This window comes from Schistocerca americana, chromosome 7 (assembly GCF_021461395.2).
Source record: "Schistocerca americana isolate TAMUIC-IGC-003095 chromosome 7, iqSchAmer2.1, whole genome shotgun sequence".
Classification (NCBI taxonomy): Eukaryota; Metazoa; Arthropoda; class Insecta; order Orthoptera; family Acrididae; genus Schistocerca; species Schistocerca americana.
The window spans coordinates 405,016,995-405,033,251 of NC_060125.1; the positions used below are offsets into that span (position 1 = coordinate 405,016,995).

A 16,257-nucleotide genomic window follows, 5' to 3' on the forward strand; every position below is an offset into this window, starting at 1 on the left:
CATTACCACCATAACACAATAATATTTCATAATATTAAGTCATTTCACTGTAGCAAAATACTGTACACACCTGTGACTACTTCATCTGATGGACCTCTCCCCACACTAGCCCCAGAATACAATAATGTAATGTCACAAATAAATTATATTTATGAAGGTAATGAGGGATTTGCACCTGAACATGCATGCACCCCATGAAACAAATTTGAAATGACAACTGGTTACTGTTTTCTAGTGTTTCACTTCATACTAAATAACAAAAACACCAAACTTGGAAAACAAATTTATTTGTTTAACAGCAGCTTTGGAGATAATAAATTATGAGTTTCACATAAAAGCCACAATAAATCATTTCAGTTGTGATAATTTTTGAAACAACATGCTCAACTTGGTTAAACAGCTTCACGATTACATTATAAATGAAAGAATCCCATATGATAAAAATGAACATGTTCTCACAATTATAAATATGTCTTAAAGGAACTCTGCCCAATGTTGGTATAAAAAAAACATCTGACTTACTCACTACACCTTTTATTTTAATTACTGGTTTCAGTATGGAGTATCAGGTAATCTGTAGTCCTGCAGAGTGCAGTTCATCCAAAACAATGAGGATGCAATAAAAAATTGTAAAACTGAACTTACTGTTTAAAACTCACCCTTTTGGACAAATTATACTTTGAAGCACTATTCTTAGATCTCAGTATCATCTACCACAACATCAAAACTTGTAATCGAAATTAAAAATATACCTAGTGAGTAATCCAGACAGAGCTTTTTTTTTTTTTTTTTTTCATTAAAAACTTTATGTTATGTAAGTATTTTTAGTTGCTACAAGGACTATATCTACTAAAAAATAGATACACAATATATCATATTTTGAACACATTAGCCCAGGAAACATTTCAATAACAACAGATTATTGTTCACAAATACACATACACATGCATGCTATTCGCACGCACACACACACAGTGCATGAGGGGGGGAGGGGGGGGGGGGTTGAGATGGATGGATGGATACATGTGTGTGTGTGTGTTTTTGGAAACAAATATAGGAGCATTATGTATCTATAATTAAAACCTAAGTGTTAAACAGCGTATTAAGAACAGAATCAGAATATAATATTTACATATTATTTCTAAGTAAAAGGGATTTTTGTACAACAATGAAAAATACTGAATGAAACACAAATAATGGAGTGAATAAAAATAAGTATTCATCACACAGAAGCGTTGTTTGTTTCTGTTCAAACCATTGTTCAAGACAATTTTGTATAAATGTCTGCTCAATACTTTCCACTACAGTTAAATCAAAAATACCTGGCATTTTGTAACAGTATTACTTTTGGAGATAATTATCTGATACTCCTGAGACAGTAATTGCATGAGTAAAAACAAATGCATAGGAAATTTGTCTCAACTAATATGACATGTTCAAATATCTTGTGGAGTCCTAAGCATTAAAATTTAACTAAGTTCCCAAGCATCAAAGAGCCAATGTTCAGTAAAACTGCTCCACCATGCTCACAGTAATGATAACAGTAGTAGAAAAACTATCAATTAAAAAACAAGCCATTAAATATTATTTTCCCTAGTAGAAGTAACAAGTTTATTGCCATTTCACAGGATGAAATATTACCCACAAGTAGCGAACTGTTTATATGTCACGCAATTTTAGGAACAACAGAGCACCACCCATCTTAAAGTCACACATTTTGAAGAGCAAATGCACCACATACACTGCTTTTCTCTCTCTCTCTCTCTCTCTCTCATTCATTCTTCATTTCAAATTTTGCTTTCTCAAAGCATTTCAACAGCTGTTACGCATGCAAAACATCTGTAGCATGAATTGACGGATGTAGCTGGCACCAGAATGTACTGATTTTCTGTCAGGGGAGAATGTGCTTATCGGGTAATTAATGCAGTATGTAAGGAGGAAGAATAAGTGAATGAGAGTAGGAGGTTTGTACAGAGAGGTTGCATAAAACTTTGTAGAATTAACTGAAGTGACTCAGAATACTTGCTAGGAGCTCTCTTTAAACTCGTTGTCGGATGAACAAATACAACCCTTATTGGATAATACAATTATTGTACCAAAACACAGCCATTCTGTACAGTGAAGACTGTAATCCTCTCTGACAATTTCAAATCATAGCAAGACGTATGAACAGTCCAAGCAGAAAATGTTTGAGAGATTATTTCATGCACAAAATGTAATGGTTAATTAAAAGCAGTTTGTATAAAGAGCACCAAACAGCATGTACACAACACATTTTGTAGAGCACAAGTGATACTAGAAAGACAAGAACTTTAGGGCATCACTGAATACATTTGTAAATAGGAATGTAATTAAAGGTAGGCAGACATTTTTGTTTAGCAAATGTAACAAGAAACAGATTTCAGATTACCTCCATGGTCAGCAGAAAACATTCATCTCTGAGATTAACAATTTTGAGTATAAATGGACAAAACTGAAGAGTTTACTACATTATGCATAGACATGTATGAGCTGAGTAGAACTGCGAAGGATGAGAAAGACATACTGTGGTTTAATAGCTCTGACAGAGAGCTGTTCCAAAAGCAACAAGAGCTTCATTGCAGATTTAATCATAGCCTAAAGCCACACAGACAAACAAGAGCTGAATGAAGCCAAAAGCAACATTCGGAGAGCCATGTGTGAAGCATTCAGAGAACTTTAAAATAAAATTCTGTCTTCCGATCCAACAGAAAATCCTAAGAAGTTTTGATCTCATGTTCAGTAAATGGATCAAGGCCATCTGTCCAGACACACAGTGGGCGCAACAGCATCATAACAGAGCATGACAGAGAAAAGGCTGAAATACTTAATTACTTTTTTCCAAAATTGGGTCACTTAGGAAGATCAGACTATGATTCCTCCTTTAAATCACTGCATAAATTTCAAAATGTCAGAAACTGAAATAAGTGACTGCATGATAGAAAATCAGCTGAAATCTCTCAACAGAAGAAAGACATCTGGAACTGATGAGATACCTGTGATTGGAAAAATTCCAAATTTTCAAGAAAGGTCGTCAAGCAGATGCACGAAACTGTTGGCAAACATCATTTATGTCGGTAAGTTTTAGAATTTGAAACAAGTTGTATGCCCCTGTATTTATGGAGATCAAAAATCTTCTCTGTAGAAATCAACATGGATTTCCAAACAATGATTGTGTGAAACCCTACTCGTTCACTCTGTTCACAAGATGCAGAAGTCAGTAAATACTGACAACCAGGTTGATGACATGTTCTATGACTTCCAGAAGATGTTTGGTACTGTTCTGCATTGTTGCCTAATAAATAAAATACAAGCATATGGAACATTAGGCCAACTTTCCGATTGGATTGATGAGATCCTAGTAAAGAAAACATTAGCAAACAGAATATGCAGCATATCACTGAAAACAGGGAGAAATCCATGAAAGTAACTTTGGGGGCACCCCAGGAGAGTTACAAGGCCATAATTTTTCACAATATATACAAATGACCAAGTGGATGATGTCAGAAGTTCTGTGGAGCTGTCCATGGGTGATGCTGTTACACTCAGAGAAGTCACAACGATAGAAAATTGTAGTAAAATACAAAAAAACATGCAGACAATTGGCACTTGGTACAGGGATTGTTAGTTGATGGTAAAAACACACAAAAATAATGTATTACAGATAAGCGGACAGAAAGACTCATTTTTGTATGATTGGACAACTTCTGAACATTCAATGGAAGTGAAACAATCCTCAGTAGCTATGAATCATCATCAGTTTATTGTGTACAGAGGAGTAAAGCACATACAGAGGTCCGCATGAAGAAATGCCATTAGAATAGTGGATAATGACGATTAGAGACAAAGTAAACTTTAGGATGCTGTGAGAGAGCAAACATATCTGAACCACACAGCTGTACTATTTGTGCAATTCCTTTCTATCCACTCTTAAAGCTTGGAACAGGGAAAGTCAGCTTGGGGAGTGGTGGAAAAGGGATAACCTCTCACTCATTCAGCCTAACCAATAAGAAGTCGGTACATGGTGACTCAAACATGACATTCACATCCTACATTCTTCCTCCTACTACCCTTCCAAACAAGGCCCCTCCCCCAACACACACACACACACACACACACACACACACACACACACACACACACAGGAGACCAACTGTGAGACATTCTGTATGCTTGTCCTACGACTTGAGTTGAGAAACCTGAATACATATTCAAAAGTTTAGATGTCATCAAGTTTACTAATTGTACTCTCCAGTGTAACTCTTTGCATGAAGTGGTAAGAGATCTAATTTTCCTAAAATTGTTTCTAATATCTTTCTAGATTTTGCACTTTTTTCATCAAAATGTACTCAGTGTTTAGATATGATGTCAGTCTTTAAAATTATGTAATATAAATGTGTGACCATTAAATACTTCAGTTTGCTAAAAAGCAAATTCTATCACTACCAAACACATAAATAACAGTAAAACATCATAATTAATTTTGAATATCCTCTAAATAGTTACTATTACATTCAAGCTGTACACAATCTACATAAAACAAAAACTGCAAAAATCATAATTATGAAAATTACTGGCATGACAAAAAGGTCAACAGAATTATTCTTTTGTAAAATAACTTATTTTTTTAGATCACAATTCTCAGGACCATTATACAAATTCCATTCAGCACATGGTCATATAAAAAGGAAGCATTTTAGTATGAAGAATTATATTCACTCTTTTCTGTTCTGCATTAGCAAAATAAAGCAGAGATTATCTTCTGGCAAGACATGGCTCTCTCTATCACATACACCACACATATAACAAAATTAACAGCTGTATTAGACATCATAATCATACAATCAATAACTTAAATAAATGTTCAAGCACACACAATTACTTGTAAATATCACAGAATGCTGCTGAGATACATGATAAAACATGCTGTCATTCAGTCAATAATTTTCAAAATCTGGCAAGACAGGCAGAAAACCTGTTTTTATTAACAAGATACTATAAATAAAGACTCTGTGTCCAAATACTGGTGTATAACAAGCATTTACAGGAAAAGAATGACCACATATAACTGGTACAATTGCCACAAAATCAGTTTACATCATTTTTAAAAACTTTGCCGTAACGTTTTGTCAGATCCTTCACAAATTCATTTTTCAAGATCTTCAAGCATCTGTAATCAAAAATAAATATTTTAGTTTGAGGAAAATACTTTTTATTTTCAAAAATGATAAAAACTACGATGTAGAGTTCTACATACAAATACATATAGTTAACACAGAGATACAGAAAAATATTCGAGTATAGGAAAAAGATAAGGCTCACCAAAGCAACATATTTAATAATAACAGATGAGATTTAGATAATATGTCATTTAATATAATAACTGACAGAGGAGAATGTATTGGAGTCTTTGACTACTTTGTTACAATAGAGTATGCATTATCTGAATCATATAGGAATCTTTGTGGAAGGTATATCTTCACAGTTGATACTAATTCAACAATTTACTTATCAAAAATTAATTTTCCCCCTAGCTTGTATTTAAAAGTAAATGATGTGTATTGTGTTTCTGCAATTATTTCCAGCACATTATGCCTCAATCTGTAACAGAAGTCCACAATCCCAAACAAATTTTGCATTTGTCTATCGAGGAAAAAAATAAATGTTACTGTACTTTGTCCTGATATCAGAACATTTCAGAACAAAACTGACAATTCAAACTTGTCTCTACTGAGATGGGCAGATACATATTTTTCTTAAAAAATGCTCAGAATGTGAAAACATTTGAGTGAAAGACCCCTGAAATTTTGTAAAAATTTGTAGCAGGAGTCTTTTCTCCATTTCATCAATCTATGGTTCACATATCATATATAACTGTTGTTTCTGAAAGATCTGACATATTTAAAATGTAAACAATTTTCAGACTTCATATTCTTTCACTGAATTGGCTGAAATGTTCATATTATTTTCATTTGTCATCCATGATTCACTTCAAAACAGGTTTTTCTAATTTCCTATTATTATTTTTGCCTGGAAGGAAACTGAGGTGGCCCGATCCCTTAATAATGCACATGAACATTTCATCTCCTCTATCTTGCCTCTATCTATCTTTTTTGTGCATAACTGTTATTTTGAATGTGATTAATTCTTATCAGCAAAGGATTTATATCACTGTCTACATCTACATCTATACTCTGCAAACCACCACGAGGTTCTATACTCTGCAAACCACCATGAGGTGCATGGCAGAGGGTATGTCCTATTGTATCAGTTATTAGAGTATCAGTTATTAGAGTTTCTTCCTGTTCCATTCATGTATGGAAGGCATTCACGTATGACTGTTTGAATGCCTCTGTATGTGCAGTAATTATTCTAATATTATCTTCACAATCCCTATGTGAGCAATATACATGGAGTTGTTGTACATTCCTAGAGTAATCATTTAAAGCTGTTTTTGAGACTTTGTTAACAGACTTTCTCAGGATAGATTATGTCTATCTTCACAAATCCTCCAATTCAGTTCCTTCAGTATCTCTGTGACCCTCTCCCACAAGTTAAACAAACTTGTGACCATTCATGGTGCTCTTCTTCGTACATGTTCAATATCTCGTGTTAGTCCTATCTGGTACGGGTCCCACACACTTGAGCAAGATTCCAGAATCAGTCGCACAAGTGATTTGTAAGCAACCTCCTTTGCAGATTGATTGCACTTCCCAGTATTCTATCAATAAACTGAAGTCTACCACCTGCTTTACACTCGACTGAACCTATGTGATCGATCCATTTCATATCCCAACAAAGTTTTACACCCAGATTTTTGTATGACTTGGCGGATTCCAACAGTGACTCGTAGATTTTATAGTCATAGGATTATATGTTTTTTCATTTTGTGATGTGCATAATTTAACATTTCTGAACATTTAAAGCAATTGCCAATCTTTACACCAAGCTGAAATTTTATCAAGATCTGACTGAATATTTATGCAGCTTCTTTCAGATTTCAGATAGTACTTCACTAAAAATAACTGCATCGTCTGCAAAATGCCTGATTTTACTATTAATCTTGTCTGCAAGATCATTGATATACAAGATGAACAGCAAAGGTCCCGACACAGTTCCCTGGGACACATCCGAAGTTACTTCCACATCTAGTGATGCTTCTCCATCCAAGTTGGGACATCCCCACCAAAAAGTTCTGAACTGCGCCACAAATTTCACTTGACAACCCATATGATCATAATTTTGACAATAAGCATAGGTGTGGTACTGAGTCAAATGCTTTTCAGAAATAAAGGAATACTGCATTTACGTGTTTGCCTTGACGGAAAGCTTTCAGTATTCCATGTGAGAAAGTGTGAGTTGGGTACCACACGATCGATGTTTTCAGAGTCTATGCTGGTTGACATTGAGCAGGTAATTGGGTTCAAGATGCCTCATTAAGTTTGAGCTCAGAGCATGTTGTAAGTTTCTTCAATAAATCAATGTCAAGAATATTGGACGGTAGTTTAGTGGATTACTTCTACTACCCTTCTTGTAGACAGGTGTGACATGTGCCTTTTTCCAAGAATTGGGTATGGTTTTTTGATCGACAGATTTAAGATAGATTATAGTTAGAAGAGGGGCTAACTCAGTCACAAATCAGTGTAGAACCTGACAGGGATTCCACCAGGGCCTGGAGCATTGCTCAGTTGTAATTATTTCAGCTGTTTCTCAACACAGCTGACACTAATACTTAATTTAATTCATCTTCCCAGTGGTACGATGATTAAATTGGGGGGGGGGGGGGGCAATTCTTCTGGGTTTTTCTTTGAAAAGAACATTTGAAAATGGAGTTAGGCATTTCAGCTTTTGCTTTGCTTCCCTCAATTTCAGTTCCTACCTCATTCTCTTGGGACTGGACACTAACTCTGGCGCCATTAACAGCCTTTACATACAACCAGAATTTCTTTGGGTTCTGTGAAAGATCACTTGATAATATTTTGCTACAGTAGTCATTGAAGACATCACACATTGTTCTCTTGATAGCCAAACAGGTTTCATTCAGCATCTCTTAGAACTGTTCTACTGGTTTCATATCTATACAGTGCATTGTCAACTATTCTTTACACTTGAGCCAGAGTTCCTCTGCATGCTTCTGCCAAGTGCTGAAAGTTTCAAGTTCCTCATTGAGATATGACACTACTGATTTTTTATCTGGTTCACTGAACATTTTTTTTTAAATTTTTATTTATTCATACGGCTCACATGCAGTTTAAAATTACAGGTATGTAACATTAGTAATACTATATACAACAGGAATACAAAAATACAAAACTACGTATAAAACTACCTAAATGTAAATATCTAGGTTCATAATCCATACAAGAGCCATATCATCAGCTTTCATGAGGTCACTCCAACTCCCCTTGTAGGAATTCTAGGGGCATTCATCTCTAATGTGCTTATTTGTCTGTTTCAGAGCCCCACAGTCACAAACCGGAGATTCTGTAGCACCCCATTTGTAAAGAGAGTCTGCGCATCATCATCACTGCCCTGTGTGAGCTTTGTTCAATTTTACCTACAGTTTCCCGTCAAGTTCTGTGCCAGCAGTATCACAGTTATACTTTTGGAACCACTCACACTCTTGAGGATTTTCAATAAGTTGACAGCTCTGGTTCCACAGGTCTCTCACCTCAGTATTACTGACATATAGCTTTTCTGCTTGCCGTAAATGTGGGTTTCTTGAACGGAGTCTATCTCATTGTAAACTTGGTATGTCTTCCTGTATGGGTAATTCCACGTTCTCCAGTGCAGCAGCTGTTTAGCAACACCGGGGGCCCAATACTCGGCTACCGAGACCATCGCAATTGATGATGTGCGCAAGGTTTCTGCTGAAGCTCCCCATGTTGTTCCACACAATTTTTGAATAGTATTGTTATGGATTTTTATCTTGGCAGCAGTATTTTCAAGATTTTTTTATATGAATGGGTGCAGTCAAGGGTGACACCAAGGTACTTAGGGTACTTGTTATGGCAAAGAGTGTTTCCATTAAGTTTCACTCTGAGCTCCATGTTAGCTTGCTTGTTTGTCATATGGAATGTACATACTTTAGTTTTACTTGTACTGGGTTTAAGTCACCACTTTCTAAAATAGGCACTCATAACAGCTAGATCTTCTGTGAGAATTGTCTCCGCTCGTCCAAGATCAGTGGTTCTACAAGCAAGGGTGATATTGTCCGCGTAGCAGAATTTTGTTGACCTGGTACTGGAGATGTCGGAGATATATAGGTTGAATAATAGGGGGGTTAAGACGGAGCCCTGTAGTGGACCATTACTTAATTTCCTCTCTTTGCTCACACTTTCTCCCAAGTGAACACGAAAATATCTACTGTTTATCATGGTGTTGATGATAGTTACAGTTTTTTGGTATCAGATTGTTTTTAGTAATTTGTATATCATCCCTTCTCTCCAAACTGTGTCATATGCCGCAGTTAGGTCTACGAACGTGACAGATGTCTTAATATTTTCTTGGAAGTCAGCCTCTATGACAGTTATTAGGGCCAGTACCTGGTTGCAGCAACTTCTCTGTGGCCTGAAACCAACTTGCTCAGCTGGGATGTGTTCCGATTTTCGTAATCATTGTTGCCACAACCACATTATGGTCACTGATACCAGTTTCGATGTGGACGTCCTCAAAGAGATCAGGCCTATTTGTTGCCATTAAGATCCAGTATATTTCCATCATGAGTGGGGTTCCTAAATATCTGTTCTAGATAGTTTTTGGAGAAGGCATTTAGTAAAGTTTCACAGGATGTTGTATCACGCCCACCACTAACAAAACTGTAATTTTCCCACTTAATTGTTGGTTGATTAAAGTCTCCACCAATGGTTACAACATGAATGGGGAATTCACGTACAAATGAACTGAGGTTTTCTCTAAATTTTTCAGTTACATTAGGAGATAAGTCTGATGGGCAATACAAATATCCAATATCGTTTTATTCTTAACCCTGATACTGAGTCTTGCCCACAATCTCACATGCAGCTTCAAATTCTACCTCGGTGGATTTGAGTTTCATGCCTACTGGGGGGTGGGGACACACCTCCGTTTCTCATTTGCCTATCCTTTTAATATACATTTAAAGTTTCCCCAAAAATCTCACTGCTATCATTTTCAGGTTTCTGCACCTACTACCATGTGAGCTTCACTTTTTTTGATGAACGCTTCAAACTATAGCACTTTGTTGCATATGCACCAACAGTTTACCATTAGGACTTAAAGGCAAGGCGTTTCTTTCCCATCTTTCACTGATACTTCTGGGTTTCCTACTGCCATTTATATACACATTCTGTGCTCTGGATTGGGCCTTAATATCAATAGTTCTCCATGCCTCCCAAATCTGCTGAACTCTACCAAGTATCTTTACCTCTTCCTGACAGAGCACATTACTTCCTCAATCAGTTTAAGATTCACCTCAATTTCATTTAATACCATACATAATTAGGAACGCATTTTCAGCTTCTTTTAATATTGCTTTCCCCTAAAGCACTACTTCTACATCCAGTTTTTCATTTCATTTTACAGACTGATTAGATTTAACTAGTGTGCTCTATCCTCTATGGACACATTAATAAGAACCTAGTTTAGACTGTTCAATGACTTGGCACTGAAACAGTGATTGTCTTTTGCTTGCCCCTTGAATTTAAGTAGTCTAGAAGCGTTATGAGCCAGCAGTATGTGCATGACTGGTACAGTGTCATGATCTAACTCACAATTTGAAATGCAAATTGTCAGGGTCCACTTAATTGGTGAATTCATAACAACAGTTGCAGATTTTCTGCAGGTTTCTGGAGTCAGTCTCAAAAAATACCATAAAAACATTTAGAGTTCACGAGAAAACTTCACTTGCTGAACAAAAAGAAAAAGAAAACCACAAGGGAATTTAAGGAGATTGTCACCTTTCAAAAGAACACTGCCCTGAAAATGACTTATGATTTTAATATACATCTACGTCATACGATATCGACGAAAACACAGTGAAAAGAATAGCATAAATAAAATAGTCATAACAGATCTGCTACTGGTACACTTTTTGTTAACCACACGAATTGATATAATAATTTGATTGCTGGAAGGAGCATCCACACTATCAGCCACAGGGAATATGTTATGCGCTCCAATGAATCTGAACTATTCCCTACCATTGGAAATGCCTGTGAATTTGTAACAAAGGGTGGAAAATACAATACACAATACGATTTTCCAGCTTTAAAGCAATATAGAAATTCGGTAGTGATCTTTATGACCACTCTGTGCTTTTCAGTACATCCTATGGTCACAGTGGTAATGTCTACTAAACCATTCTACATTATCACAGCGCACTGCAACGGTGCAGCCACTGATTCGGGTTTCAGATTGAATCTTCCAATATAATGAGAGGTTCCAAGATTAGATTGAACATGAGGATGAAATAACCTCTAGCCCGAACTCATAAATTTCAGATTTGAATGTTATCATTGTAAGTGATTTAAAAAATAAATAAATAAAAAAAAGAAAACGGAAAAGTGCGAGTAGGATTCGCATTCTGAGGGTTCCGTACAAACTTAATTATGTATACAGATAACAATAATATTTGGCTCAATGGTCAGGTGCAAGTCTTTCTATTGGATACCACTTTGACACCTTGTGTGTCCCTAACCTACCCCTACTGGGGAAACTGGACCTACAGTTTAACATGGTACCTGAACCATATGTTGTTTCTGGTATCTCCTCACAGCATTGAGAGATGAAGGCTAGATTAAAATGAAGACTGAAAATTCCATGGTCCAACCAAAATTCAATATTGTGACCTCTCAGTGTTCAGGCACATACTTTACTGCTTTACTGCCAGATCACCTGAGACAACATGGATAGAGATAGTTCATCTATAGGTTTTGATATGTGAGTTTGCGTGTATTAAAATATATGACATGTAAAGCCATATCTTTTGAGTTCACTGACTTTAAAGCTTAAATTATTTACACCACCAAGGGACTGTAGACCTTAGTATTTGATATAAATTTCACCTTGGTAGGTACCTTTATCCATTCATTAGAAAAAGTAGACTTAACTCAGACAAACAGATGGACAACGAAGTGATCCTGTGATGGTTCCCTCTTTATCAATTGTGGTACGGAACCCTAAAAAGGACAATTACAGACCTATTACCTGTCTTCAGAAACTTCAAGGAATTGGCACAATTTCTTTGTGGGAATAGCATTAAATCCCACTGACTACCTCTCATGGCCTGTAAGCTGTGATTCCTATTTTGGATGTCACAGGATCCCTTCTGCTCCCCCATAATTCCATATTTACCTTCTTCTCACAAACATAATAATTTCTGACAAAACAGCATGACTGTCTTCATTGTAACTCATGAGAAGTGTGTGAGAAATTGGAAATGTGCCAGTTTCTGCTCATGCAGCTTTTTGGAATCCAAAGAGCTGACACTATCCAGAATCCTAAGACATTTAGAATGATTGACGGAGCACTTCTGTAACTAATTTTAAGTTTCTGATCGACTTCATGCACTATTAACAGAAAATCACCCTCAACAAATTCACAGATAAACTCAACATTCTGCACTGTATTATTGATGTGGAAAAGACACAAGTAGGCCATTTTTTAAAATGTATTCTCATTCTTTCTTGAGCTCTTTAAGCAATGCTGCATGCAGAGCCATGAATGAATTCCTTTCCTGTGCTGTCTGGAAAAATGCTGATGAATTTCAGCAGCATCAATATTCTCATTCCCATTTATAATGATGTTTGTGGAACAGCTGATTACACCTCAGTCAGTCTTGCTCTTCTCAGCAACTACTGAACTCAGAAAGAATAAAGCATCCAAATGTCAGGTTCTCCTTCTGACTTTATTCCTCTCATAGTTGTAGAAATTGAAACATATAATTTAAAAAGGCTCATTTATATTCACTCCAAACTTATAAATATGACCAATGACTAACTCAAATAACTGACACTCTGGACATGGCACCTGCAGCTAATCTATTGAGGCTCAGTGACAGCAGTACAAGTACTCGGTTCACAATCAATCATACACAGGCCAATATTTGGAATCTATAATCGGTCTCCTCATTTGCTGAAATGATTTTAACAGGTCTCACAATAGTTGCTAAGATACTGGGTGTTAGAATCCACATAGCATCTGTTTTACAGGCCCCTTTACTGTACGCCACCATATCTGTTGTATGTCTGATACATTAATAAGATGCCATAAGGATGCGATAAAGTGGCCTCCAAGTCAATAATCTTCACAATGCAGAATAACAATATTTCCTGGAGCTAAAAGTAGTGAAGGTGTAAGGCAGAGTTTTAGTATCATTAACTGACATACAACTGATGTTCATATAATTTATAGTTAAAGTGTAGGATGCTGCAGACTAACTCCAGAAACTTAGTCTACAATAAGGAATATGGTAGTTCGCACATATGAGGAACAATTGAACACAAACAGGATGTAAACCATAGCAGTTTCCAAAGAAGAAATCCCAAGATCAACGTGTATTGCATGACATACAAGGTGTTTCATTTACAATGCAATGGGATTTCAGCAGTTTGTATGGATTTTCACCACACAGTTCCTTCACCAGCTCTGCATGGATTTTCACCACACAGTTCCTTCACCAGCTGCCACACAACAGCTCTGTCTTCCCTGAGTTAAGCATAAACTACAACACAATGAGATTAAATTAAGCTTACCTTTATTTACAGCAGGTGTTCAAAATGAATTCTGACACCTTCTGAACAGATTGTGGCATCGATGGCATTGTGTATCTTAGGAAATCTTTGTGTGAAGGTGTGGTGTCACCGCCAGACACCACACTTGCTAGGTGGTAGCCTTTAAATCGGCCGCGGTCCGTTAGTATATGTCGGACCCGCGTGTCGCCACTGTCACTGATTGCAGACCGAGCGCCACCACACGGCAGGTCTAGAGAGACGTTCTAGCACTCGCCCCAGTTGTACAGCCGACGTTCATAGCAATGGTTCACTGACAAATTACGCTCTCATTTGCCGAGACGATAGTTAGCATAGCCTTCAGCTACGTCATTTGCTACGACCTAGCAAGGCGCCATTACCAGTGTATATTGAAATCGAAATTATGTACAGTCAAGAGAGATGTACACCGATTGTGGATTAAAGTTAAGTATTCTACCAGTACCTCCTGTTTTGCTAGTCTTATTTCTCTGACCTGTTCCAGACCTCACGCCAGTCTGCGTGTAATTAAACGCGTGCATTTCGGCCTCCTCTAGCAACACGGTGTTGGCTCTTCTGCCAACACATCAGAAGGCAAGCTCGATTTCTATATATAACTCTGAACTCTGTTCTTGCTTACAAAGAGACCACACACCAATCAGGTTTTTTGCTGTTTTTTTTATATTTATGGCACGTGGACACACACACACACACACACACACACACACACACACACACACACACACACACACACAGGTTGGTCCATTGATCGTGACTGGGCCAAATATCTCACGAAAGAAGCATCAAACGAAAAACAAAATTGGTCTAGCTTGAAGGTGGAAACCAGATGGCGCTATGGTTGGCCCACTAGATGGCGCTGCCATAGGTCAAACGGATCTCAACTGCGTTTTTTCAAAATAGGAACTGCCATTTTTTATTACATATTCGTGTAGTACGTAAAGAAATATGAATGTTTTAGTTGGACCACTTTTTTCGCTTTGTGATAGATGGCGCTGTAATAGTCACAAACGTGTAAGTACATGGTACCACGTAACATTCCGCCAGCGTGGACGGTATTTGTTTCGCGGTACAAAACCTGTGTTAAAATGGACCATTTACCAATTGCGGAAAAGGTCGATATTGTGTTGACGTATGGCTATTGTGATTAAAATGCCCAACGGGCATGTGCTATGTATGCTGCTCGGTATCCTGGACGACATCATCCAAGTGTCTGGACCGTTTGCCGGATAGTTACGTTATTTAAGGAAACAGGAAGGGTTCAGCCACATGTGAAACATCAACCACGACCTGCAACAAGTGATGATGCCCAAGTAGGTGTTTTAGCTGCTGTTGCAGCTAATCCGCACATCAGTAGCAGATAAAATGGATGAGAATTGGAAATCTCAAAAACGTCGGTGTTGAGAATACTACATCAACATCAACTGCTCCCGTACCATATTTCTATGCACCAGGAATTGCACGGTGACGACTTTGAACGTCGTGTACAGTTCTGCAACAGGGCACAAGATAAATTATGGGATGATGACAGATTTTTTGCACGCGTTCTATTTAGCGACAAAGCATCATTCACCAACAGCGGTAAGGTAAACCGGCATAATTTGTGAATTTTAAAATTTTCCCAGCGAATTGACTGTTCAAACAAATTTCAGGCTTGCAGCCGGTCATCGTTCAATACTTCGCACGATATTTCAACTCGGCACCTGCCAGTCATCTTCAGGTGAGCCGTCGCAGACTGGCGAAAACGTCGTCCGTTCCGCAATATATAGCTTACTGTAATTATTCTGCGCATGCATTGAAAACTTGATAGTTGAACCACACTGCCCGCCGGCAGCACCCTCGCTGGTGGAATAGCGGTACTCAGTCTCCCTCTGCGTTGCTGCTTGCCACGGTGGTCGACACAATCTGTCGTCTTCGATTTGAGCAAATCGTGGAGATGATGGGATTCCATGCACTGTCCAGCTGGTAGCCGCTGTCATAGTTTAACAGATTTTCCGCCAGTCGTATTTCTACGGATTCTTTAATAATGGAGTCCCAGAAAGACGTTGCTGTGGACAAAATCATTGTTTTCTCATATTCCATTGAATGTCCAGTAGAAATACAATGTTCAGCAATAGCGGACTTGCTTGGCTGCAAAAGGCGGGTGTAACGTTGATGTTCAGTGCAGCGTTCTTTCACGGTGTGTGTGGTTTGACCTATGTAAGCCATACCACATTGGCACGGTATCTTGTAAATTCCGGCCTTTCGTAGTAACAGATTGTCCTTAACTGATCCCACAAGGTCCGCAATCTTCGATGGTGGGTGGAAAACCACTTTTACCTGAAATTTTCAGAGGATTCTTGCTATTTTAAACGAAGTGTTGCCAATGAAAGGAAGAAAAGCTAAAGATTGTTCCGGCATGTTCTCCTCTTTATTCACTTCCTGCTTCTTAGTTTTAACTGTTAGTGCCCTGTTAATCTGCCGGACGAAATACCCATTTTTGCTGAATACTGTC

The 16,257-nt window shown here is 37.6% G+C and overlaps 1 protein-coding gene across 2 annotated transcripts in view; it reads right to left on the bottom strand.

The window, feature by feature from the left end:
- Positions 1-753: 753 nt before the first annotated feature.
- Positions 754-16,257, bottom strand: part of LOC124622009 (LARGE xylosyl- and glucuronyltransferase 1-like) — a 177,637-nt gene continuing 162,133 nt past the window's right edge. For both annotated transcript variants that reach the window (XM_047147560.1, XM_047147561.1), the window contains one exon: positions 754-5,188. In XM_047147560.1, the coding sequence (XP_047003516.1) occupies positions 5,107-5,188 (82 nt within the window). In that variant the 3' untranslated portion in view covers positions 754-5,106. The remainder of the gene's footprint in view (positions 5,189-16,257) is intronic.